Genomic DNA, 22,545 nt, shown 5'->3' with positions numbered 1-22,545 from the left:
CGACGCTGTAATATCGCGAACGAGTTACATCTAGGCTTTAGTGCTCAGGTACAGAGCACTGCGGTCTCGATACGCTCGAGTACGCGACCACGTTTTCGCGGTCATTTCCGTACTAAAGTTACGCGACATTGGAGACAAGTCCCGGACAATCTAATCCCGTGACTCAATATCGTTACTTGTTTCACCGTGGAAGAGACTAACCAACTCGAAGCTCGTCATTACTCGGCGACTGTTTCCGTAGCCAAAAGTTCGCAGTAACTACACTAGGAAAAGAAATTTAGTATCTCTAACAAAACTGTTTAATCGAGGGATTTTTTAATAGCAACCAAATATCTTGTTTTATATAACAAAATATTTAGTTGTCTCAACTGAATATATTTTTCTGCTTTGTTCTCTGGACCAAATGATTTTGTTCTTAGACTTCGTATATAAAGATTAAGCATTTTAGTTATTTTATCCATAAAAATTACATAATAACGAAATATTATTTTACATAAACTAAAATAATGCCCAGTGGATACTATTTTGTCTTTCTGTGCACTAAAATTTAGATTTTATACATTAAGAAAAAAATTATAGTATTTTTAACAAAATTCGTACAGTTAAAGCTTTTTGCTTGCTATAACAAGCAAGTATTACGTTTTACGAACAAACCGTAATCAAACAAGATATTTGTTTGCACAGGAACTAAACAGTTTTGTTGGGTATATTTTAACCAAATTTTTTTGTTGTTGCAACAAAATTTTGGTTCACGCAACAATACATTTTTTCTCGCAGCCCGAGTGTAGCGCTGTACGTCAAAATAAAAAAAAAATACAAATCTGATATTTTACAAATACGTCAAAACGTGAAGATAATATATCGAGTTGTGTAAAATGAGTAATTTTCTCGGATTTCTTTCTCGGCAAGATGAAACGAGTTTTATCGTCGTTATAATTTTGCGTTATCGTCTTCGCGCATACATTACTCGACAAAATTCAAACGACACGAAAGTTGGTCCCGACCGAAGGAACGAAGGAACGAAGGAACATTAAACCGATCTGACGTGAGGAAAGATTCGCAGTCGTCTCACCCTGATCCGCGGAAGCTCTTCTAGGATTCAAGCTCCTCGGCATCCTTCGGTCCTGCATGCCTCCGAGACTACCCCTGGGACTCCTATCTACCCCATCCGGCCCGATGCTCCCTCTAGGACTTCTGCTTTCATCATCGTTGACAGCTCCGAGGGAGCCTCGCGAGTGCCGGTCGACGTCGTTCATGCCTAAGCTACCGCGCGGCGATCGATTGATCTGCTCGTGCGGCACGATCGAACCCCGCGGACTCCTGTTGCCCTCCGGACATATCGAGCCGCGGGGGGAGCGATTGGAATCCGGCACTATCGAGCCCCTGGGCGATCGGTTGGGATCGGGCGCGATCGAGCCGCGGGGACTCTGGTTCAGGCACTCGGAGGCTATCGAACCGCGTGGACTCCTGTCTATGACCTCCATGGGCGTGATGCTACCTCTGGGTGTTCTGTGCACTTCCGGGCAGATCGAGCCGCGCGGGCTTCGGTCGAAGTCCAAGTTCGCCATGCTGCCACGCGGGCTCCTCGTCGAGTCCGGCACCAGCGAGTGCCTCGGGCTGCGAGTGGCGCCGAGGCTCGTGTTGCCGTTCTCCGGCATGAGGGATATCCTGGAGGCGGCCATGCTGTTGCGCGGGCTCCGGTTGTAGGCCACGTCGGGCACCAGGGAATTCCTCGGGCTGAGCACCGAGTCGGGTATCAGGGAGTGACGAGGACTCAGCGAGACCTCCGGCGTCAGGCTGCTGCGCGACGTCCTCGCCACGTCCGGTACCAGACTGTTGCGCGGACTCCTGCTGGGATCCGGCACCAGCGAGCCCCGCGGGCTCCTGCAGTAGTCGTCCGGTATCAGCGAGTTTCGCGGGCTGCGACTCGCCTCGGGCGCGAGACAACTGCGGCCGACGAGATACTGCTCGGGATCCGGTAGAATCCTGCGACATATTCCCTGCAACGGAACGTGGACCTTAGGAATACTCCGCAGTGTTCGCTCTTCGAAGTTGAGAATTTCGTGAGGTACCTCGAGCGATGACGCGATGAATTATAGATATTTGATCGATCACGCTCGGGAGGCGCGCGAGACTCGGCGAGACATTTTCCCTGTGGGAATCTCATCGGGGCGGACATTGACATTCCGACGCGACACCGGGCGTGACGAATGATTATGCGTTTGAAATTTCCCGCCAAAGAAATGGCGCGGCTTCCCTCTCCGCGCGGGGTGCCTCCCTGAGGTGGCCGAGAGATGGATGATTTCGTTGTTATCGCCCCGTTATCAGATCATTCGTCGTAACCGTCCGCGTGTAAACACAAAATTACGAGTGTGGCCGCGCGCGAGACACGTCAGAGACGCCGGATCGAAGTAAATGGATTTTAATCATTTCAGCGCGGACACCGCGCCCGCCAACTGATAACTTTCGCAATGCCTGGTCCCCGCCCGACGGTCGCGTCGATCGTCCGCTGATGAATAACATGCGACAGCGATCTGCAAATGCGCCATGCAAATTTCACGACCTCCCGATCTCGCGGATAAACCGCGAATATGCAAAAGGCATGACAAAAAGTTCATATTTGGTTTCATCGGACGGACCTACGCAGTGCTCACATCGAACGATGCGTACGACATCGAACACTCATACGCCCCCGAATATCCCTCGAGTAATCGAATATTCCACGCAGCATTGCCACGTAGCCCGAAGTGTGCGAAAAGGGAAGGAAACAAAATCCGCTCATATTCCAGCCTGAATCCGCTTGACTCTCCAGTCTCTCGCGGACTGATTGGAATAATTTCCCGCGCTTTGCGCGCGTTAGTCGCTCGTGGAAAAAAAATATTACGCGTGTCGAGCTGTTGTCGGGTCGTTTCATTACAGATAGATTTCAAACTAGCAGTCCAGGCAAAAGCCCCGGCGCATTTTCCACATGAAAAAAACGATACTCTCGACTGGCATAGCTCCGTGGCTGCCTCCAGGCATGTACATATCGGGCCGAATTTCCAATCGACTTTCCGCGTATATTAAAAACGACAACATCTCGAACATACGTATAGCTGCTCGCGAATCTGCACTTGTCAAGAGAGAGGGAGAGAGAGAGAGACAGAGAGAGAGAGATCCTTTCCTCCCTCCTTCTCTCTCGGTCCCTGTGAATACCAAAACTGTAGGAAATGCCCGTAAATCTTCCGTAGGACCGCAAGTCCCTCAGACGAGCCCTGCATAAAGTAATTATACGAGGATCTCCGGTAACGGAGAGTACGAACCTCATCGGGCGAGTCGCCCTCGGTATCGAGAGCGATATCCGGCACCATGCTACCCCTCGGCGACCGTTGCCTCTCCATCGTTTCACCGGGGCTGCTTGGCGGCAGGACGAGAGGCTTCTCGGTGGCGACACTCGCTCGTCTACCTCTTATCACCGATGACGCTCCTGCCGGCTGATTCAAATTCGCCACGCTTGGCGACGCTCGCCGGCGTCGCGACGAGGCGCTTCGGTGTAACATCACGGTAGCATGTCCTCATCCCTGCGACACACCACATTCCCCGACCGATTATTCCCTCGAGTATTAATTCCTGGTGAATCCTGGTGAAGCTTCGGAAGAGTCATTGGCGTTAGCGCCGCGAGTAATTAATAATTAATCGCGGACCGAGGACTAATGTCGATGTCGAGCAGGTCGCGGTCGGCGACCTGTAAGAAAATTGTGCGAGAGATCGCGGAGGCTGTCGTGGCTGTGAGGAGGATTTAGCGGGAGAGAGAGAGAGAGCTTCGTTGGGCTTTGGGATTCGCCAAAGCGGCCGATTGTGCGAGTTAATCGAAGAACAGAGTGGTGTTCGCTTTCAGGCAACTTGTTCGTTCTCGATGCAAGTTGCGACTGGGAGAGAGTCGGTATTCTTATAAAAGTTAAAAAAGTGCGCCTTTTGCGAGCCGGGCAGAGACGTCCCGCTTGAAAAAGCGGGAATTCACGTCATTAGCGTGGCGCGTACAATCGTGGAAACGCCTGTCCCCGTTCTCGGCAGACTAACAGTGTCCATTAGAAGTTTAAAGAAGCGCGCTTCACGTTAAGTTTCCCCGGGGTTTCTCGCGTGGCGACGTTAAAAAGACAAGCGAGCTACGGAGGACTACGAACTTAATCGTTCGGAACTTGGTTCCCCCGCGTGCATACAATCCTCCCGAGGATACGGGAAATGTCGTGGCCGTCGCGCGACCCGCGCCGACCGTTCCCTCATAGCGCGGTGCCGAGGATACACGAGTGCTCGGCGAGCCTCGCGAGATCTCGCTACATGAATGCAATGACGACAACATCGTACGATGAGCGATCGTGCACAAAATTATGTGGTTACGCAAAGAACACATCCGGCGGTGATAATTGGGAGTAAAAAGTCACGATCGAGGATTCAGTCGGTACCTCTCTTCTCGTCTCGTATCGTTACGAGACGCTTGTGAAACTTGACTGTGACTTGACTTGCAGCGAGCGCTGACGCGCGAGAGAGGGACGCAGACAGTGGTAGAATTTCGTTTTCTTTTCTTTCTTTTTTTTGCTTTTTTTAACGCGTGTGTATGGATACGTGGATTCTGTCTGCCGTAAGACACGCAGCTTGAAATATTCTCATGGCCGCGTGGGCCCACGCATTTCTCCGTGCATGAGGCACAAGTACTCCCTTAAATATTCACTCGAGTCCCCCTGAGGACGGATTCCCAGAAACATTCACTGTGCATCTGCGTGGGCGGGGTGGATTCGTAGCAGGAAGATGACCCAGATAAGTGCATGGTTCGCTCCAGTACATTACTATATATCAGCCCCTCTAATTCCCTCGGCCTAGGCTGCGACATGCATTTTGACGTGCCGATAAGAGCGTGTCTCTCATCGCACGTAACTCCTCTTCCACATAGATCGTGCGTTGAATATATTATCGAATCGTGTACGCTTAAAACCATTTCGTCCCGCTGAAAGGGAATTTACAGCTAAATATCGCGTGTCGCCGACGGAAATGAAGCCTTGCGGAAATATCTGTTGTGCCAGTTGCAAACGTACAAAAATGTTGCACGATTCGTCCCTAGTTAAAAGAAAGGGAGCGAGAGAGAGAGAGAGAGAGAGAGATCCGGTGCGAGAATGGAAATTGATATTACGTGTCGATTGAAATATGTGTGTGTGTGTGTGTGTGTGTGTGTGTGTGCGTGATACCAGCTTATACGATTATTTACCGGAAGGCACGCAGAGCGCAGCGTAATAACTAGGAAATTCGATGTCGATCTGTGCCTTTCATGTAGTGTAATTAAATACGAGATATGAAGGCGCGAGTACGTACGGGACGTAGCATGCGCTGGAAATGCTATAGTCGTCGACAACGCGGACGAATTATCGCGATATTGTTTTGTCGAACATTTACGCGCGATCGACGATCGACTGATAAAAATAAAAGTCGTTTACACTTTATGCAACGTCCGCTGAATGCTCATGCCAACGAGATCGGTCTAGGTGTGGCGATTATTGCAGCAGTTTTATTGACAGCGGATAATCTCCCTTGTTTATGCCATATGTATCTCCGATAAACGGGACGGAGAGTGCTTTTGCCGAAATCGAAAAACGACACGCCGCTCGCGCAGAACACTCGTGAAATAACACCTAATGCGAAACGCTGGTTTCTTTTTCTTTCAGAATGATTGCTCCAGCCGTTGCAATAGAATTTCACCCACGTACGTGCGTAGAAAATAGACGAAGAGGGATCTAGGAGGATAAAGGATTATCTCCTTTGTTTTCCTTCCTTGCCGCGCGCCGATTTCTCCCTTTCCCTGCGTTACCTCCGCGCGCAAATAAATCCCTTCGGAACTGCCTCGCTGCGTTAATGCAATTTACAGCGTTATATATTTCCGAAGTGAACTCTCCGCCGCGTAAATTATTGAGCATTATTAGCGCAGCCACGGGTATTATTACGCGTACGGGCTGGCTCGGTGGAGCCAGCAGAGAGAAATCGGCAAATAAGCGGCGTTGCGAGGAATGCAACCTCCGCGGTAGCCCTCCGCGCCGTGCGGGCGATCAACTTTTTTCAACGACTTACGCGAAACCCGCCGAGACGAGCCGAGCCGAGCGTGAAATTCAGCGAAGAGCGCCGTGCGGATTCGCGGCTTCTTAATTAGACCGACGAGTGGCGCGGAATATGGTCGTTAAGAAAAACTTGCCACAAGAACATAGATGCAAAATTACATTAATTCCGCCAGCACTTCGTCTTAAGACTCTCTCTCTCTCTCTCTCTCTCTCTCTCTCTCCTCTCTCCTCTCTCCAGGTCTCGCGACTTGAGCGAAAGTTTGACGGAAATTGCGCGCTGAAATGCCGTGCGAAAACTACGGGGCGCCGTTAGACGGCGCGCTTACGATATCACGTCTGACTACACGCTCTCCTCATTGAGCGCGCAAGCAAATTAAGATCGCGCGTGCACAGCTTCTCAAGAAACGCTCGCCATACGGCGGGCGTTGTCGTGCATGTGTGTGGATGTGTGTCCCAGACGCGACGCGGCATTTACCGACACGGGTACACCGCGCCGCGCAGCCGTCTGATCTACTGCTAATGCGAATTTTCGCCGGTCGCATTAGATGAAGAGAGCCGAGCTCTCGCGACAAAGAACAGCCTCGTAGCGTGTAATCTCCTCCCCTAATTCAAATCCGCCGCGAAGATAATCATAAGGTACACGCGGCGCACAATGGGATCTCAAAGTGAAGCGTATGCATAATCCAGCCCGACCCCGCCGGTGAGCAAACTCACCGGCGACGCCGTTACGATCGTGCGCGAAGCGCGCATTCCGCGGAAACATATCTCGTTGGCATTTAACAATCTCGCGCGTCGCGCACTTGTTACTTCACCGCCCACGCGAGGCTCCCTCGAGCCGCGGGTCCCGACTATCCGCGTCGGGGCGGCGTCGCCCTTAGGGACTGTCTCAACGGTGAAGTCGCGCGCGAGTTTTCAGGGCTAATTAACGCGTCGTCAACGCGCGCTATTGATAGCAGTTACGCGGGTGATAATTAATAATATCCGCCGCAGCCGCGCATTAGGCCGGTACAAGCGCGCCGATCACGCGTGTTACGGCCGAATTAATTACAGGCTTGAGTGCACGGTATTGCCTTTAATGAATTGTGTGGAATGAACAAGAGAATTAATGCCGGGCATGTACGGTATCGGTATTACGAGCTTAGCCATTCTTGCCGCACAATGGAAAGTGATGTACGATGGCGCGTTCGACTTAACGAGCCAACGTGGCGCTGGCCGGTCGAAGCTTCGTGAGAATTTACTGAAGGAAAGCCGAGTGTCGTTTTGTTTGACGAACGAGACGCTCGGTCGAATAAATATCCCGCTGAAAGCCGAGGGTTATGTATTTAGATGTGAGTGGCGGCCGCGAAACGGCAGCTAGCTCGTCATATTTTGCATGATAGTGCGCTCTGCGGGCACATTTGTAATGTAACTTTACATAACAGTGCTCGCGGTGATTAACGATTTAAACGCGGTAATGCTTTAACGGGTCATAAAACAAAGCGGCAAAACGGTGCCGGTAAATATTACCGTTCGGCGCACGCATTAATCGAACCGCGTGTGAAATGCATTGCGCGATGCTGTGTGTGGAGTGCTGGCTTTTGTTCCGCCGCGGGCGAAAGAGCCGTCAGGGTGCCGAAAGTTACACTGTAAAAATGCAGAATTTTTGTTTTGAACTTTTAGAGATGGAGCGATCAGTATTCACACAAATACGAAAAAAGTTTCGCAATGGAGTTCCTCATCGAGAGAGAATCTTCGCGTACGCCTCGGCACCGAGTGCGCAGTGAGTGCTCGCAGGTGGAAATTTCGAGGGCGGCGAATCTCGAAAAACATTTATCGATCGCTCGGAGAATTATTCACCGAGCGATCCGACGTAGCGACGGAGTAGCGAATATTAATCAGCGCGTGCGGAGCGCGGTCAGTTGTTGTTCGCGTTGCGTCGCTTCGACGCGAATCGACTCTCCGTTATAGCGCCGTACGTCATTCCTCCGACAAGTCGGTTATGGCCATCCAGCACGAGCCATCCGACATGCTGGCGAACGACAACGGGCCGCGCAGCCTGTGCCGCGTGTCTGAATTTAGTCGGTGAAGATTAATTTTGCGTCGCTCGCGAATAGCAACGTGGCGGCGATTGACCGACTGCGCGTCCATTAGGGGTTAATCTCTCAGAACGTAATTACCACGTCGTACCACCGTGTCTGAAGAGAGACGTATGAATTATTGGGAGAACAAGAAGCGGCATTAACGAAGATGGAAGGCGACGCGAGTAACTTGTAATAGCGAGTATTCTCCGGTTCCCCCCTCTATCTCCCCCATCGCTCGCTCTCTCTCTCTCTCTCTCTCTCTCTCTCTCTCTCTCTCTCGCGCTCTCTCTCTCTCTCTCTCTCTCTCTCTCTCTCTCTCTCTCTCTCTCTCTCTCTCTCTCTCTCTCTCTCTCTCTCTCTCTCTCTCTCTCTCTCTCTCTCTCTCTCTCTCTCTCTCTCTCTCTCTCGCTCCATCTCGCGAAACTGAACTTTCGCTGGGACTCGGAGTTCTTAAGTTGCTAAATGCTTAATGCCAAGTACGACAATTGGACTCCGGGGTGACGCGCGGGGGAAGATTTGCGAGTATCTGCATTTGCACCAGGGGCGAAGTGCCAAATGACGGGAATTCATGTTGCGAGATACCTGTTACGAATCATTTGCCTCGTTAAATCGGCGAATCGCTGTCTCGGATTGAGTATAAATACCGCCAACGCCGATTAATACGCCGTCGAATGTCGTCAGGAGTTTTGGCTGAAATCCAGGAGCGTTTAAATGTCCGTCTTTCGATCGGCGGCCGGAGTCGCCTTTGTTGATTGGTGCCTGACAATGAATTATCGTCAGACCCGTTAAAGGGTTATCGATCAAACAACGACATGCGAATAAGGCGGGCGAAACGTAAGACGAAGCCGGAGCACTCAACTGCTGTTTACCCTCCCGCACCGTCGTATCTTTCCCGGCAATCAAGTGTAGCACTAATGAAACGTATCGCAGATGATATATTTGTTCAGTCGCTTGCTGCTCTCCCGGGTGACTTCGGGCACAGCGAAGGGCGCAGCGTCGACGCGAAAGAGTCCGCGCGACCCGCACGGGGATGCGGAGGACAAAAGGGGGCAGGGGGATATTTTTGAAACGCGCGGGTGGCAAGATCGCACGCGCGATAGCGTCCTAATTGGGAAATGCGACTTTTACCAGATATCACTCCGATCACTTTGAACTATTCAACCATTTATCAAATGACTATTCACGGAAGCACGCTTCCGTAACATTCGGTATCGGCGGCCGGATACGAAGTCGGTGCCATTAATCACTCGCACTGCTCCATTAAATCTTCATAATTACCAGACATAATACGAAAACATTTATCACACTCGACTGGCGCCGCGCGCGAGGAATTAAATAACGGGAAGTGAATCGACACGCGATCAAGACAAACGATCACGCCGATATAATATAATCGTCGAGCGGACTGGAGCAGTCGGAAGCTCGAAGGACACGTCGGTCGAGCCGTGACGCAAGAAAGATCAGCGATAAGGTCATCTTCACTTCTCGCCCCGGATATCCGAGGGAGCCCGTCTCCCGTTTATCACACGAATTTTTGAATCCGACGGAGTCGTCTGTCTTCCGGTGAGGAGACCGCCGGCAAACGAGCCGGCGGGCTCAACAGCGCGGAATTCATGCCAATTTCGCGAAGTGCGCTGCCGTGTACACCCATAGAGCAGCGATTCGTCTCAATTTTTATCGCCCGCGGAATTATTCCATGGGCTCGTACCCCGAAGGACGAGGACCGGATTCCAGACGGAACAAAGATAAACGAGAAACACGTGGCGGGAGATAACACCGGGGGCGGCCGCTCTGTCGCCGAGGGTGGAAAAGTCGCGAGCCCTCGTAATTGGTGACGACCTTCGAAGGCGACGACGCTCGCTTTGCGCAAACAAAACCGATCGCGGAGGCCGGCTCGTCCCGGCGAAAATTCGGTTTCTGCTTCTCGCGATATTACGTCGGAGGTTTCGGGGGCAGTCGCTCGTTTTACGTCAGCGTCTGAAAATAATCGATAAACAGTGGGTGAAATATTTGGTATTTTACAGGATAATATGAGGCGCCTCGCCGCCTTCGCATCTGCCCGCCGAAGTGGCTACGCTCTTTAAAGGGTGACCGGTATGATTCTATAATATCCTTCGTACCTTTGGCTTCTGTCACTTGCCTGGCAAAGGAAAGGAATGCAAAATAGGCGGACAAAATACACGCCGGAGAGGAAGCGCGCGCGCGCGCGCGAATAAAAGGGTGGGAATTAATGCGCGCGGCGATTTAACTTTGCCGTGCCGGAATTTTTCGGCCGGCGTCATAAGTGGGCGATCGAGCGAAAAGGATGTTCCGGTGTAAAATTTGAATAGTTTTGCCGTGCTGCTAGAATTCGCTCGGGTTTTCGATCGAATCTCGCGAGGAGGGAAGCGTGACAGAGCGAAATTAAATGGGTGATCGAGGCAAGGAGAAATATTGCGTCGCAATTATTCCCCTCGTCGAGAAGATCTCCACGTGGCGAAAACGTAAAGAGCACGCGTTTCCCATCCTTCAGATAAATAAATAAATATCATCTATCAGTATTAATGTCTCCCGGCAGGCAGCTTTATACCCGGATTTAGCACGTATTTTTACATCTTCATACGATAATAAAAGCGCTCGCTTCGATCGAAAGATCGCGAATATTCTAAAATAACATCAGTCTTTACGTCTCATTTTATATTCTCGCGATGATGTTTCAAACGATACGCCATATTGCGTCGCATTAATGCTGTTAGTCCTCCCTTTGCCGTCTTTAGCAGGAAATTATTCTGCGAACAGAGCTTATATATATATATATATATATGTTCGCTCGTACCTGCAAACGTAAGATTGCCAAGACACAATGTAGGAAGTCATTTCCATCGCTTCGTGGAAATGATTCCCTCCGTTAAGTAGTCGCTGTTGCTAGAAATACATTACAGAATAACTCGACGAACGTCACGCGTCACGTCACAAGCCGGAACCTTCCAGACTGCTGCATGAAGTTTCTTGCCGGAATAACACTAGTCGACACTGATGATGAGTCACAAAAAGAGTGACACATGATTTCGATAGAATTTTTCCCGTAGAATCTGAAATCCAAAATGTTCCAACACGTCACGTTTTTCGAGAAAATGGCGGTCAAAGTGTCAAAAAAAGAACGCGTTTTTGGTACTTTTTGAATCTCTGCCACAAGGAAACGGGACGTGTATAGACAATAGTACGTGGATGGTCAAATTAAAACCTGAACCTTAAACTTTAAATATATGATTCTGGATAACATGTGACAATACTGTGGAATCATGTAACACTGGTTTTTTGACTGGGCGCGCGCCAATTTCGATCTCGTGTTTAACAGTGAACCTAGGTGCTCTGTAAAGCCTAAAATAAGCTTATATAAAATAAACTAACTTAAAATAAAAAGGTTTAAAAAAGTTACTATAAATTATAAAACAAAATTAATGAAATATATAAAAAAATATATACAAGTATTAACGAAACTGTTCTTTTGAGGGTTTCTGAAATCGCTGATTTCGAATTTCACAGCTACTAATCAGATTACCGACCGATGTTAACTTTCAATGGCTTTCTTAAATTGTCTTATTTTAAACTATTTTATCTTACGTTTGCTTACTTGAGACTTTCCGTTGTAATCAGATTTACTGTCAAACGCGGAGTCTAAATTGGCGCGCGCCTAGTCGAAAAACCAATGCTATACGATTCCACGGTATCGTCACATGTTATCTAGCGTCATATATTTAAAGTTTAAAGTTCAAGCTTTAATTTGAGCCCACTTTGCAGTACTGTATCACGTCCCGTTTTCTTGTGACGAAGCTTCAAGAAATGCCAAAAACGCGTTTTTTTTCACATTTTGACCGCCATTTTCTCGAAAAACGCTAAGTGATGGAACATTTTGGATTTCAGATTCGTAATCTACGGGAAAAATCCTATCGAAATCATGTGTCACTCCTTTTGTGACAGAAGAAACGTCGCGAAACGTAAACTAGTGTAATCAATCCGTCGCGGCGGCGAATTCGCTCGACAATAATAATTAGATTGGAGAATTTCGCTCCATCGAAACTCAAAAGAAGAATCGCACGGGCGAGTGACGCGCACGCGGCACTCTTGCGTGCGCGGCGCCGGAATTTCGCAAAACGTCGTGTCTCGAAGTAACGGCTGCCACGTTCTCTCTTTGCCGCGCAGATTTATCGTGTTTGTCGAGAGGGTCGTAATGGATGCACGAAAGGAAGGTAATTCCTATTCTGGAGCGCCGATCGCGCATCTAACGAGCGTACTCTGACCCGTACAAAGTGGCTTCCGCATTTATCGGCTTTCTTCCGTCGCGGCGCGCTTGAGGCGGCGAATCGTTGCCGATGGAAAACGGAAGCACCGTTACTAAGAGCGCATAATCGCCAATCAGCGGGATAATCAGCGGCTGTCGTCGACGAGGCAAAACAATTGGCGAAGCGATCGTTGCGAAGCTGACGCGTAACGACCTGTCGATATCGGAAACTCGCCTCCAAAAATCGGCGTTGCGTCAAGTGCTCTCCCGTGCAGCTTTCTTGCAGGCGGTTACAACAGCGGCGGTGTCCGAGGCGGAAATGAAATTTTCCGTGGCAAAGGGAAGGAAGGAAGGAAGGAAACAGACGACGACGCGGAGGAATGCGAAAGCCGGTGACTGGAGAAAATTCGAAAACGCTCGACGCAGCATGAAAATTTGATTAACTCGTAATTGCATCAACGACCCGTGTACAATGCTAATGACTCGAACGAGTTCCTGCACAATAGAAACGGTGCATGTGTTCGCTGCTAATGAGGCATATCTAGTATGAACGCGCGCTCCTTGCGACACGCGGACTGATATTTAGATGGGGATTTCTTCATCGGGATGCGGTTAATGAGATTCCGTCGCGCACAGGCATCCATCCGAATGGCCTATCGGAACCGCCGCGATATCTCTTGGAAATATCCAGAGCAGTCCAAGCCGAGTATTTAGTTGCCGGATCAACGCGCGACCGATGCTTCTCGAGGTCTAATTAAAAAAGCCGCTCCACCGCTCGGACAAAGGAAACTTTTCCCCTCGCAACCTTGCAAACTAGATTAAATTCTATGCGATTGGGTGAGTAAACGTCCTTGCAGGGACCGTCCATTGGACGCCGCGAGAGCAGAATATCGAGCACTCCAACAAAGTAACCACTTGTACACACAGCTAAGAAAACACCGCCTCTCTCTCTCTCTCTCTCGCACACACGATTGATTCCTCCGGGAAAGAAAGCACAGTTTCCCTCGGTGCTTGTGACAAAAACGCCGCAATGGTCGTCGAGTGCGCGAGAGCAGTCGCCTCGAAAGCTCATTCCTTTTATCCGTCCAAGTGTCGGCCTCTCCACCTACCTCGCTCTCTCGTTTCTCAGAGATCGCCCACGGAATCGAGTTCGTTAGCTTCCCGACCGATCCGAGAGAGAAAGAGCGAAGATTTCGCGAAAGAGAACGACGGAGAGCAGCCCGTCACGGGGCTGCGATATTACCAGCCATGAGGAAGGTTTAAAGGCTCCGGCGGTCACAGCTCCGTCGACTGCAACGGCGAACGGCATCTCGCACCTACCTTCATGTCCGTGACGTTGTCCTCGAGATGGAAGCATAATTGAATAGGCGAGATGCGGGAGCTTGGCAAGCCGACGGAAGATGTCGGCAAACACGATTATGTTGATGGTATTCAGATTAAACGGGTAATGTAATGGCATTAACGCCCCGGACCTGTCCCGCCAAGTTGTGCCGTATCACGCCGAGTTTCTGCAACAACGCGCGTGGTTCTTAAGGGTCCCTGTACCCGCGCGCGCGCGCGGGAATTACAAGGCACTCGCGAATTATTCAGAGAGAGTCTGCAGACGAACGGCGATATCACAGGAAAGCGGCCGCGAGAAAGAGAGAGACGCGGCAGTAACGAAGCGCGAACGCCGCGCGCGAGTTAGTGTTACGGGGGGCACAGTCGGAATGAGAGTCGTAAATCGTGGATTTCTCGTTGTGCAACGAATCAGGAGCCGCGTGCAGCTGTGTGTTTATGTGTGAGTGTGTGAAACGTCACTCGGTGCTCTTCGATAATATATAAGCGGATTCCCCGACTCGACGAGAGCGGATACGCGCGAGGAGCGCTCGTGGCAGCGACGCGGTTATTTTAATCGGACCGGACGTCGTGATTGTGACGGAGATTTTACGACGCGATAAAGATCTCCTCGATTGTCGACCCTTCCTTGTCGGCCTTTATCGCCCGTGTAAACCGTCGGTTGTAAATCGACAGAGACGAGCTCGCGGTGCGCGAGTGCGCCAAGTGGCCAGTCGCTCGACCGATCGACCTATCGACGCCGCAGGAGCGGCGAATGGATGGATGAATGCTGTACAAGCGGACGAACGTCGCTCCCGATATCCCGATTTTGTTATCATATCGATGGGCGCTGGGCGAAATCTGCCGTCGTTCGTCCTCCCCGGCCCCCGGCTTATTCCCGCGACAATTGAAAGGAGGGGGAAGAAAATGTTTCGCATTAAGCGCATCGCATCGGCTCTCGGAACTACCGCGGCGGACACAGCGGAAATTCCCAAACACGATCCCCCGAGTTGACAACACTCGCGGTATCGCCGCGCGTTGTACATCCCCCGACAGATAATGACGCCATGACCGGCTTTTACGGGAGAATGTAATGAACGCGGCAAAAACGTGAATCTCGCGTACTCTAGCACATCCGTCTTTCTGCCTTTGTGCTTTCATTCATTGTTAATCCTGTCGTGAGCACAATATTCCATGAGGACGAAAATAATTCTCCCTTTTTTTCAAGCGGCAGCGGCGCGCGCGCGTTTCGCAGCGAAGTCCGTTGAAAAAATAAAATCTCCACTGCCGACCGGCCGGGGGAGCCGGGACGTCATACGCGTGCAAGCGAAGAATGGCGAACGGCTCAGTAGTCAGGCGAGACATTTTAATGGATGGAACGTGGATGCGCGGAAACGCGTTTCCTCGTACCTCGACTTGCATCGCCCGCGCGACGCAACTTTCGATTGGATTCTCAATTAATAACGAGAAGTATCGTCGCCGGCGCGCGTGTCCGCACGAGCATTGTCGCTGGATAGAAATTAATTACTTCGTTCCAGCAAACGAGAATAGTCGCGTAGCGCCATTGCGAGCACGCATCCACACTCCGTTAATGACGATAATTAACCATCGATCAATAACTGACCACCGATCTATTCTGTTATTAATTGGCGAAATCAACATTCAATTGTTTTAACCGGTACCTTGGCGTACCGTTGCACTGCGCAACTTGTCCATGTTTAACTTGTCCATGTTTAATGCTCAACGGAATTTCTAAACGAGCGAGCGCACGAAACACTCGATCTCGATCTCGACGATGAGCGAGAGAGAGAGAGAGAGAGAGAGAGAGAGAGAGAGAGAGAGAGAGAGAGAGAGAGAGAGAGAAAGGCGAGTAAAGAAAGAGAGAAACGTTTTCAAGCGTAAATACTCTCGGCTGTTGAATTTCCACTGGATTTCCTCGATGTTGGCCAAGTTCTTCCTCCCTTCGACGAAACGACGTGTCTTTATTCCGTATGATTCTATTTATCGACATTCTCTCACGACTCACGCACGGTATTCCGAGAGATTGTTGAATAAAATTGAAGACCAGTTCATCTTAACGGAAATTTCATTCAGGGAACGTAATTGCGGAGGAATTTTGAAATTTCAACGTCGAACTGCGAGAGAAACGCATGAGCTTCATTGAATCGACAGTTCATTAAAACGTATTAACCTCGTAAATGCATTCTGCGTTAAATGCTTCTCGATACAAAAGAGCGACACATCATTAATATTACGCGCAAATAAATATATTGCGTCGGACGGTAATCTTCTTATTCATGCTCTCATTAATTACGACATTTCATGCAACTAATTATCTGAAAAAGTAATAACGAGTGTCGCGCGTTTGACATGTGCGCGCTTATAATACAGCCGTCGGTCCAATGATCAAGCTCGACTACTGCGAGCGCAGCCGACTCGCGCGACGGTCGCAACCGGAGCATCGGAGATTTTTTTAATTTAATTTCCACGTCGGTCACTACGACACATCTGCAGCCACATTCGTTCTAAAGCGGAACATTTTCACTACATAAAAAGAATGAAGAGACGGGGAGAAAAAGAGGAAGAGAGAGGGAGAGAGAGAGAGAGAGAGAGAGAGAGGGAGGAAGGGAGAAAGAGAGACTTTATAGTTTTATTTGGTACATTTTTTGCTCGCTACGAGCAGTCGCAGAGAGTTGTCACGAGAACTAAATACGGCGGTACGATTATTATCACAAGAGGAGAAGTAGACACGCAGGATGATAAATTTAATTGTTACTCCGTAATCGCGGGGACGATCGATAAAATAATTTTCAGGGCGCACGTTCTTGTTTCCTGGATATTGAATTAAAGACTCAATATTGAAGGGATTATACGCGCGTATCGACAAACCGTGTATCTTCATATCCCGCTCATCCGACACTGGCGATTTATTTGCGTATGCCTCGCATTCGGCGAAACGGGCCTGCGCTTACCAAACACGACCCGTGCTGATTTACACGCCAGCACTTTCACCCCGCTCCCGGTGTATTTTAACGTTCCTCTCTCCTTTTTTCTCATCATTTCCTATTTTTTTTTTTTTTCTTCCTTTTTTTCACGCCGCTTTTCTTCACGCGACGGACGATCTATCCGTCTGCCCCTGCCTCCCTCCCTCTCTCCCTCCCTGCTTTTCCGCCCAACCCCCAACGGCTTAATTTCGCCGTTTGCAAAGGAGATCCTACGCGGGCCGACGACGCGCGGTGTACGACTTCAAACGGCGCGAGCGGGATCGATATGGCGCAACGAAAATAGAACTTAGCGCAAGGAGAGATATACCGGCGATGCGGGATGCGACCGTGGATGTAATAAAGTCCCGCTGAAAAGTGTCACCCCGTCCCGCCGCGATCACGGCCCCGCCGAGACTGTAAAAGCATTTTACGGGCTAGTGAGAAATGTGAACCTCTGTATTATGAAAACGTCGCATGGATTATGCGGATGAACCCCGATCGGCGGAGGCAGGAGAGAGTCGAAACCTGGGACGCGTGTTTAAGCGCGCGATGGCCGGCGAGAGGGTAATGAAATCCCTCGGAGCGACCGGCATAAACCGATGAGGAGGAAAAGAAAGACCAAGACACGAAAGAGGGCAGAGAGGAGGAAACGCGACATCGCTCGCGTCGCTTCGGCGACACGTTCGACGGCACTCACGATCGATCGCGACGAAAATAGCGCGCGAAATTGATCGGTTCATACTTAATGTTTGCTTTTCCATGGATCTGTCAGCGCGTACACGCGTGTACATACATACAGTCGTGTCGTGTAATCGGGGTGGGGGGGGGAAGGGCCGTGTTTCTTTATTATTCCGTGCCTCTCATTCCGTCTATTTTTTTTTCAGCGCCTCTCCCTCCCCTCCCCCCCCCCCGCTTTGCTCTGCCCTCCGTGAATATCTGTTTCTCTTGGGAGGAGTCGCCTTTTATATCCGGGATCAGATTCTGTGTCCTTGCCTAATATGTATATTTTTATTGTCGCTAAAGCCCTCGCTAAAAAGCAGCCGATGATATTTTACATCCGAACTATCGAAGCTCCTCTTTTTATCTCTCTCTCTCTCTCCGTCTCTCTCTCTCTCTCTCTCTCTCTCCCTCTGCCTTTCTCTTTCTCGTGACCCGTAGTGACCACTGAGGGTCCGCTCCAGCTTTATGTACTCTCGTCGTTTGTTGATCCAAATATACACCGTTCGGTCAGCATATGCGCCAACATTCCGGATTGCTCCTCTATTCGGCCGTACATTTCATGGTAAATCTTGGAGCGCCGAATAATACATAAAGGCCGCGGCGTTATGACATGCGAGCTCTCGCATGTGAGATAGAACGTCGGTTGTAAATTTTAAAATGCGCGTACCGTGGCCGAGGATCGTGCGGAAGTACGACAGAAAGAAACGCGCCAGTGAAGATGTCACTCTCCCAGAGAGAGAGAGAGAGAGAGAGAGAGAGAGAGAGAGAGAGAGAGAGAGAGAGAGAGAGAGAGAGAGAGAGAGAGAGAGAGAGCGAGCGTGCCGCCTCGCGAAATAAAGGCGAGACACTCCCGGGGCGTAGAGATAAGGGATTAATATCTCAGGGAGTTTTCGAGGCGAAGGAAAGAAGGCGGCACGAACATTAGCGACTTCGTCCGTAGAAGGCCGCGATATCGGCGAGGAGAGAGCTTTTAAGGTAATTCGACGCGGCGTGTGTACGCGCGTATTTCGCGACATTATTAACGTGTCAGAAGAACTGAATGCTAATGCGCGGGAGCTCAGCTTATGTTCCGTGTTCTCGGCTCAACAAACCGGAAACAGCTACGACGACGACGACCGAACATAAGAATTACCTCATTTCTTTTTCCCGAGCGTGCAATGAATAAATTAGACATATCAAAGATCTCGTCCCTACAACGCAACCGTCGCCCTCTCTTTATCAATGACAGAAGATGACGAAGAGAATTGTTGAAATATTTGCTCAAGCGCGTCTTTTTCAACTCGATGATTGTAATTATCCTCATTTTGTCGGGCGACATTTAGTTCTCTGCGCCGTTTAGTTCTCAGAGAAGGTTCAAGTTCTCAAAGAAGGCTGCGCCGCCCATTCATCCGTCCTTTTCGATCTAAAGAGAAAAGGTCGTGAGGATTTGCGCTCTCTCTTAAATCGCGAATCTCCATAGACCTCCGCGGATGAACATTTGTGTGTTCTTGATCCTCGTTACCACAGCACGAACCTGCTAAGGGCGATTCTCGAATACAAAAGCGAGTATCTGCGGAATATTCAACTTGTTGACCCACTTGTATCTGGAGATTACTTTACTATATGCCACTACAGTTCACGTTCGGTAGTCGGCACGATCTCATCGATTGAGTTCCCGCCGAGCTTCGGAACCGACAATTGACTACGAGTTGGCAGTTTACAAATATACCTGCTCAATGCTCCTGAGAGCGTTCCTCCAGGCGATAGTCGCGCGCGCACGAGGTGGAACCTTCGCTCCACAAACAAAACGAAACTTCAAAAGTTGAATCTAACTACTTTCTTACGAAATAAGGTCAACGGCCGGCTGACGATGTAGAAATTTCCTCGGAGCTTTCCGAGTCACAGAGTTGTCTTTGAAATTTTACGTCCTCCTCCTTACGAGCTTAGAGCTCGTCAAGCTCGTGTACTAGCACTTGTCTCGAGGAACCGATGCATCTCAAATGTAATAATTTCGTACGACGTAACGTAATTTCTAGCAAATACAAAGCTTCCGAGGAAGAGGACTACCGAGTAAACGAAAAGCATCGAAGTACTTTGAAAATTAAATGAAAATAGGACGTATTTGTTCAGTCGCGCTTCTGCTTCGTTTCGTTCAGTTTCGTTCGTCGATAGCCTCAGTCTTCGAATCTCTCGCTACTCACAAATTGTCGTAGTTTTCACGAAAAAAAAAGAAACGAGTCTTCGCTCGATCGATGTGACTCGTGCATTCACGAGCGAAGGGAGACGCGCGAAGCCGACGGGAATCGAAATGTCCGATCGCGAGGGCAAAGTCCGCTAAGGGCGAGGCGTTACAGCCCCAAAGGGTTCCCGAAAACGTTACATAAGCAATTGCGCAGTCACAATCGCGGGCTGAGAAGCGGGTCGAGTGAGAAACGACAGAACGAGGACTCACCTCAGCATGACGAAGATTCCCGCACGCGCTCACATGCGACGCGCGACTCGACGAGCGTGTCGTCCCTTTTCCGTCGTCCTCGTCCCCGGCGTCCTCGTCGTCGTCGTCGTCGTCGTCGTTATAAGTCGGGGGCCGAGAGCCCCCGAGAGGAGGAGCAAGGTGAAACCAAACGGATGGATCACGAAACGCGCTCGCGGTGCATTCACGGTGCATCCAGCCGCGCCGCGCCGCGCCGCGCCGCGCCGCGCCGGTGAAATCGGCGCGCGACGATGCGTCGACGATCTCGTCGCTGCTTGTTTGCGATTTAACGGCGAACGGAAACGACCGATGCGCGCGGGGGTGGCGTCGCTGCTGGCTGTCCGTCCGCTTAGCGAAAGAGCCAGGCGAGCCGGCGCGCGACGCAACTTACCCCACTCGCGGCTCGAAGCCGACTGAACGCGCCCCCGAGCGAGAGGGTGCGGACGAAGAAGCACCGTGGGGCGCAAATCGGCGCCGGCACATGGCCGCGATCTGTCGCGCTCGTCGGGTTCTTTCCTATCGGCGTCGGTGTTCCAACGTGCCGGAAGAAGACTGGCTGAAGCGGAATCTCACCAGGCTGAATTTGTTACAGGACGATCGCGCGACCTGGTGAGAGACGAACCTCGATCTTCCACCCTCGACAAATATGTTCGTTTACACTGAAACGTTGAAATCTCTCGTCTTCTCGTACACCTCCGCGTGGGCGCGGGCGCGGGCGCGTGCGCGGCCATTCGACAATTCGTCCTTATTTTCTGACTTAGCGCCAAATCGCGAATATTCCTGCTCTCCCACCGGAAATTCGAACCGCCTTGCCGCTAGTTACGGGAAAAACCCGGGAAGACGAGAAAGGATATTCTTTTCGGTTTCTTGGAGATCCGTGTTTGGAACGAGAGGGAACTCCGTGAATATTCCGTTTTGTTCTCTTGGAAAAAGAGCGCGCTTAAACCGAGGGTTAATGGAAGAGAGATGATGAGGGGAGATTTCGCTCACAATTAATTTCACCGGATTTGCCCCACGAGGTTTTTCTCAAATCCTTAAATATGCGGGGGAAGCATGTATAAGAAAATAAACGAGCCTCTCTTATTTCCAGCCGCTGCCACATGTTTGAAGCACGCGTGAAAATCCGTGGGAAAAATGTTTCCACGTTTCCTCATTAGACTCATCCGATTCGTTAGGCGGTTGCTTAGAAATGTAGGAATACATCGAAGACGGCTGACTCGATAGCAGGAAACGCAAACTTCTCACTTTTGTTTCTTGAAAAAAAACAATAGTGTTCTCCAGCTTATGGAGAATTGCAACGGTACGTTTCGCCCGTTGAAGCTTGAATCGAGCACCTGTTCATTGTAATTACAAAATATGCATAATGCTAAAATCGATATACGGCGATAATATCACTTACTTAGTTGCGAGTATGTTGCATTATCGTTGATATGCAAATCCATGTGTCCGCATAAATAAAGCAGCAACGCTGGCTGTCGCTGTTGCGTTTGCCGCAAATCGAGAAATATCGCGCGGCGTATAGAAAACCATATACGGCGCTACAACCGAAGTAGATATTAGCGGGATAGCGTTACGTGCGGAATAACAATCGCCTTGGCGCCCGGACGCGTTGCGTGACATTTTCATGAATCTGATATTTCGCGCCGTTCTACGCGGAGAAACGCGGGGCGTATTTCGCGTCGGCTCTCAACAGCCGGCGGCCCGCTTTACACTTGGCACCGCGTCAAAGGCATAAATTAAAGCTTTTTCCGAAACGTAACGCACCGAAACGACGCACCGGCGTTTTCCTGATTTTGGCAAATGGAATTATTCACTTTGTATCCGGCGGAGCGCACGCCGGAGCACTGCGGGCTTCACTCGTTCCTTTGGCACGCAAAGCGTTTATATTTTGCGTGCGCCAAAAATCCCTTGGACACGAAGGACGAATAAATCGCTGCGGGAGAGTGTTCAACATCGTCCGTCCGTGAGCGACTCTACTTAAGAAGCCAAATTCAAGCGAAAGAAGGCGAAACGAGGGAAGGAAACAGAGGGGAAGCTTCTTACGACTCGCAGTCGCGATTTCTCCTGTCGAGCTCGCGAGTCCAGCCCGGATTCGTTTATTCCGCGCGCGCGCGATTTGGCGACGACGCGGCGAACGGCGACGTCGATGTGCGTTATTAAGCGTTTTTCGCCCTCGCTCTCGCCCGGGCCAAGGGGAAAAAGCCCGAGACTGGTGATTCAGGGCGCGTCGCGCGCGCGAAAATAACGTCGCGGATAAATCCTCTTACGTCGCACAAGCTCGAGAACTCTCGAGCTCGCTGCCGCTAGAGCGCGAGACAATGCTCCATCGCGAACTCTCGCGTTCGCCGTGCTCAATCTTATTACGTGACCCGCGCATCCCCGCGGCGTGCGCGATGAAACGGCGCGATATTACGCGCGACGTGCACCCAACGTGTCGTCGTCGTCGTCGTCGTCGTCGTCGTCGTCGTGATTGCGCGTCGCGTTTCTCTCTCTCTCTCTCTCTCTCTCTGTCGTCGCGTTTCACTCACATTATCCACATCCGCTCCCCTACGACTGCGGTCTATGCCGGGGGAGAGACATTTTTTCATCCCTCGCGTACTTTGGCGCAGAGATTCTCGCCCCAAGGTCGCCAGAGACGCGGCGTTTAACGTACATTCGCATTCACGTGCGTTTT

General features: G+C 50.4%; 2 protein-coding genes across 5 annotated transcripts in view; one reads left to right on the top strand and one right to left on the bottom strand.

The window, feature by feature from the left end:
* The window catches only part of LOC105188302 (uncharacterized), a 38,230-nt gene extending 17,903 nt beyond the window's left edge, over positions 1-20,327 (bottom strand). For 2 of the 3 annotated variants that reach the window (XR_003113583.1, XM_019843673.2), the window contains exons 1-3: positions 19,854-20,327; positions 3,303-3,560; positions 1,073-2,000 (exon numbers count right to left, since the gene is read on the bottom strand). Coding sequence is in view for 2 of the 3 variants with exons in the window: in XM_019843673.2 (XP_019699232.1) it covers positions 1,073-2,000; positions 3,303-3,539 (1,165 nt within the window). In the remaining variant the exon portion in view is untranslated. The remainder of the gene's footprint in view (positions 1-1,072; positions 2,001-3,302; positions 3,561-19,853) is intronic. The other variant, XM_025302962.1, reaches the window with a different exon arrangement.
* Positions 1-22,545, top strand: part of LOC105188294 (transcription factor Adf-1-like) — a 118,793-nt gene that overhangs the window by 61,897 nt on the left and 34,351 nt on the right. The gene's annotated exons all lie outside the window — the stretch shown is intronic.

The sequence above is a fragment of the Harpegnathos saltator genome, unplaced genomic scaffold (assembly GCF_003227715.2).
Source record: "Harpegnathos saltator strain DR-91 unplaced genomic scaffold, Hsal_v8.6 scaffold115, whole genome shotgun sequence".
NCBI classification, from domain to species: Eukaryota; Metazoa; Arthropoda; class Insecta; order Hymenoptera; family Formicidae; genus Harpegnathos; species Harpegnathos saltator.
Note: the sequence above shows the minus strand (reverse complement) of the source record. Positions and strands in the feature narration are given on the sequence as shown.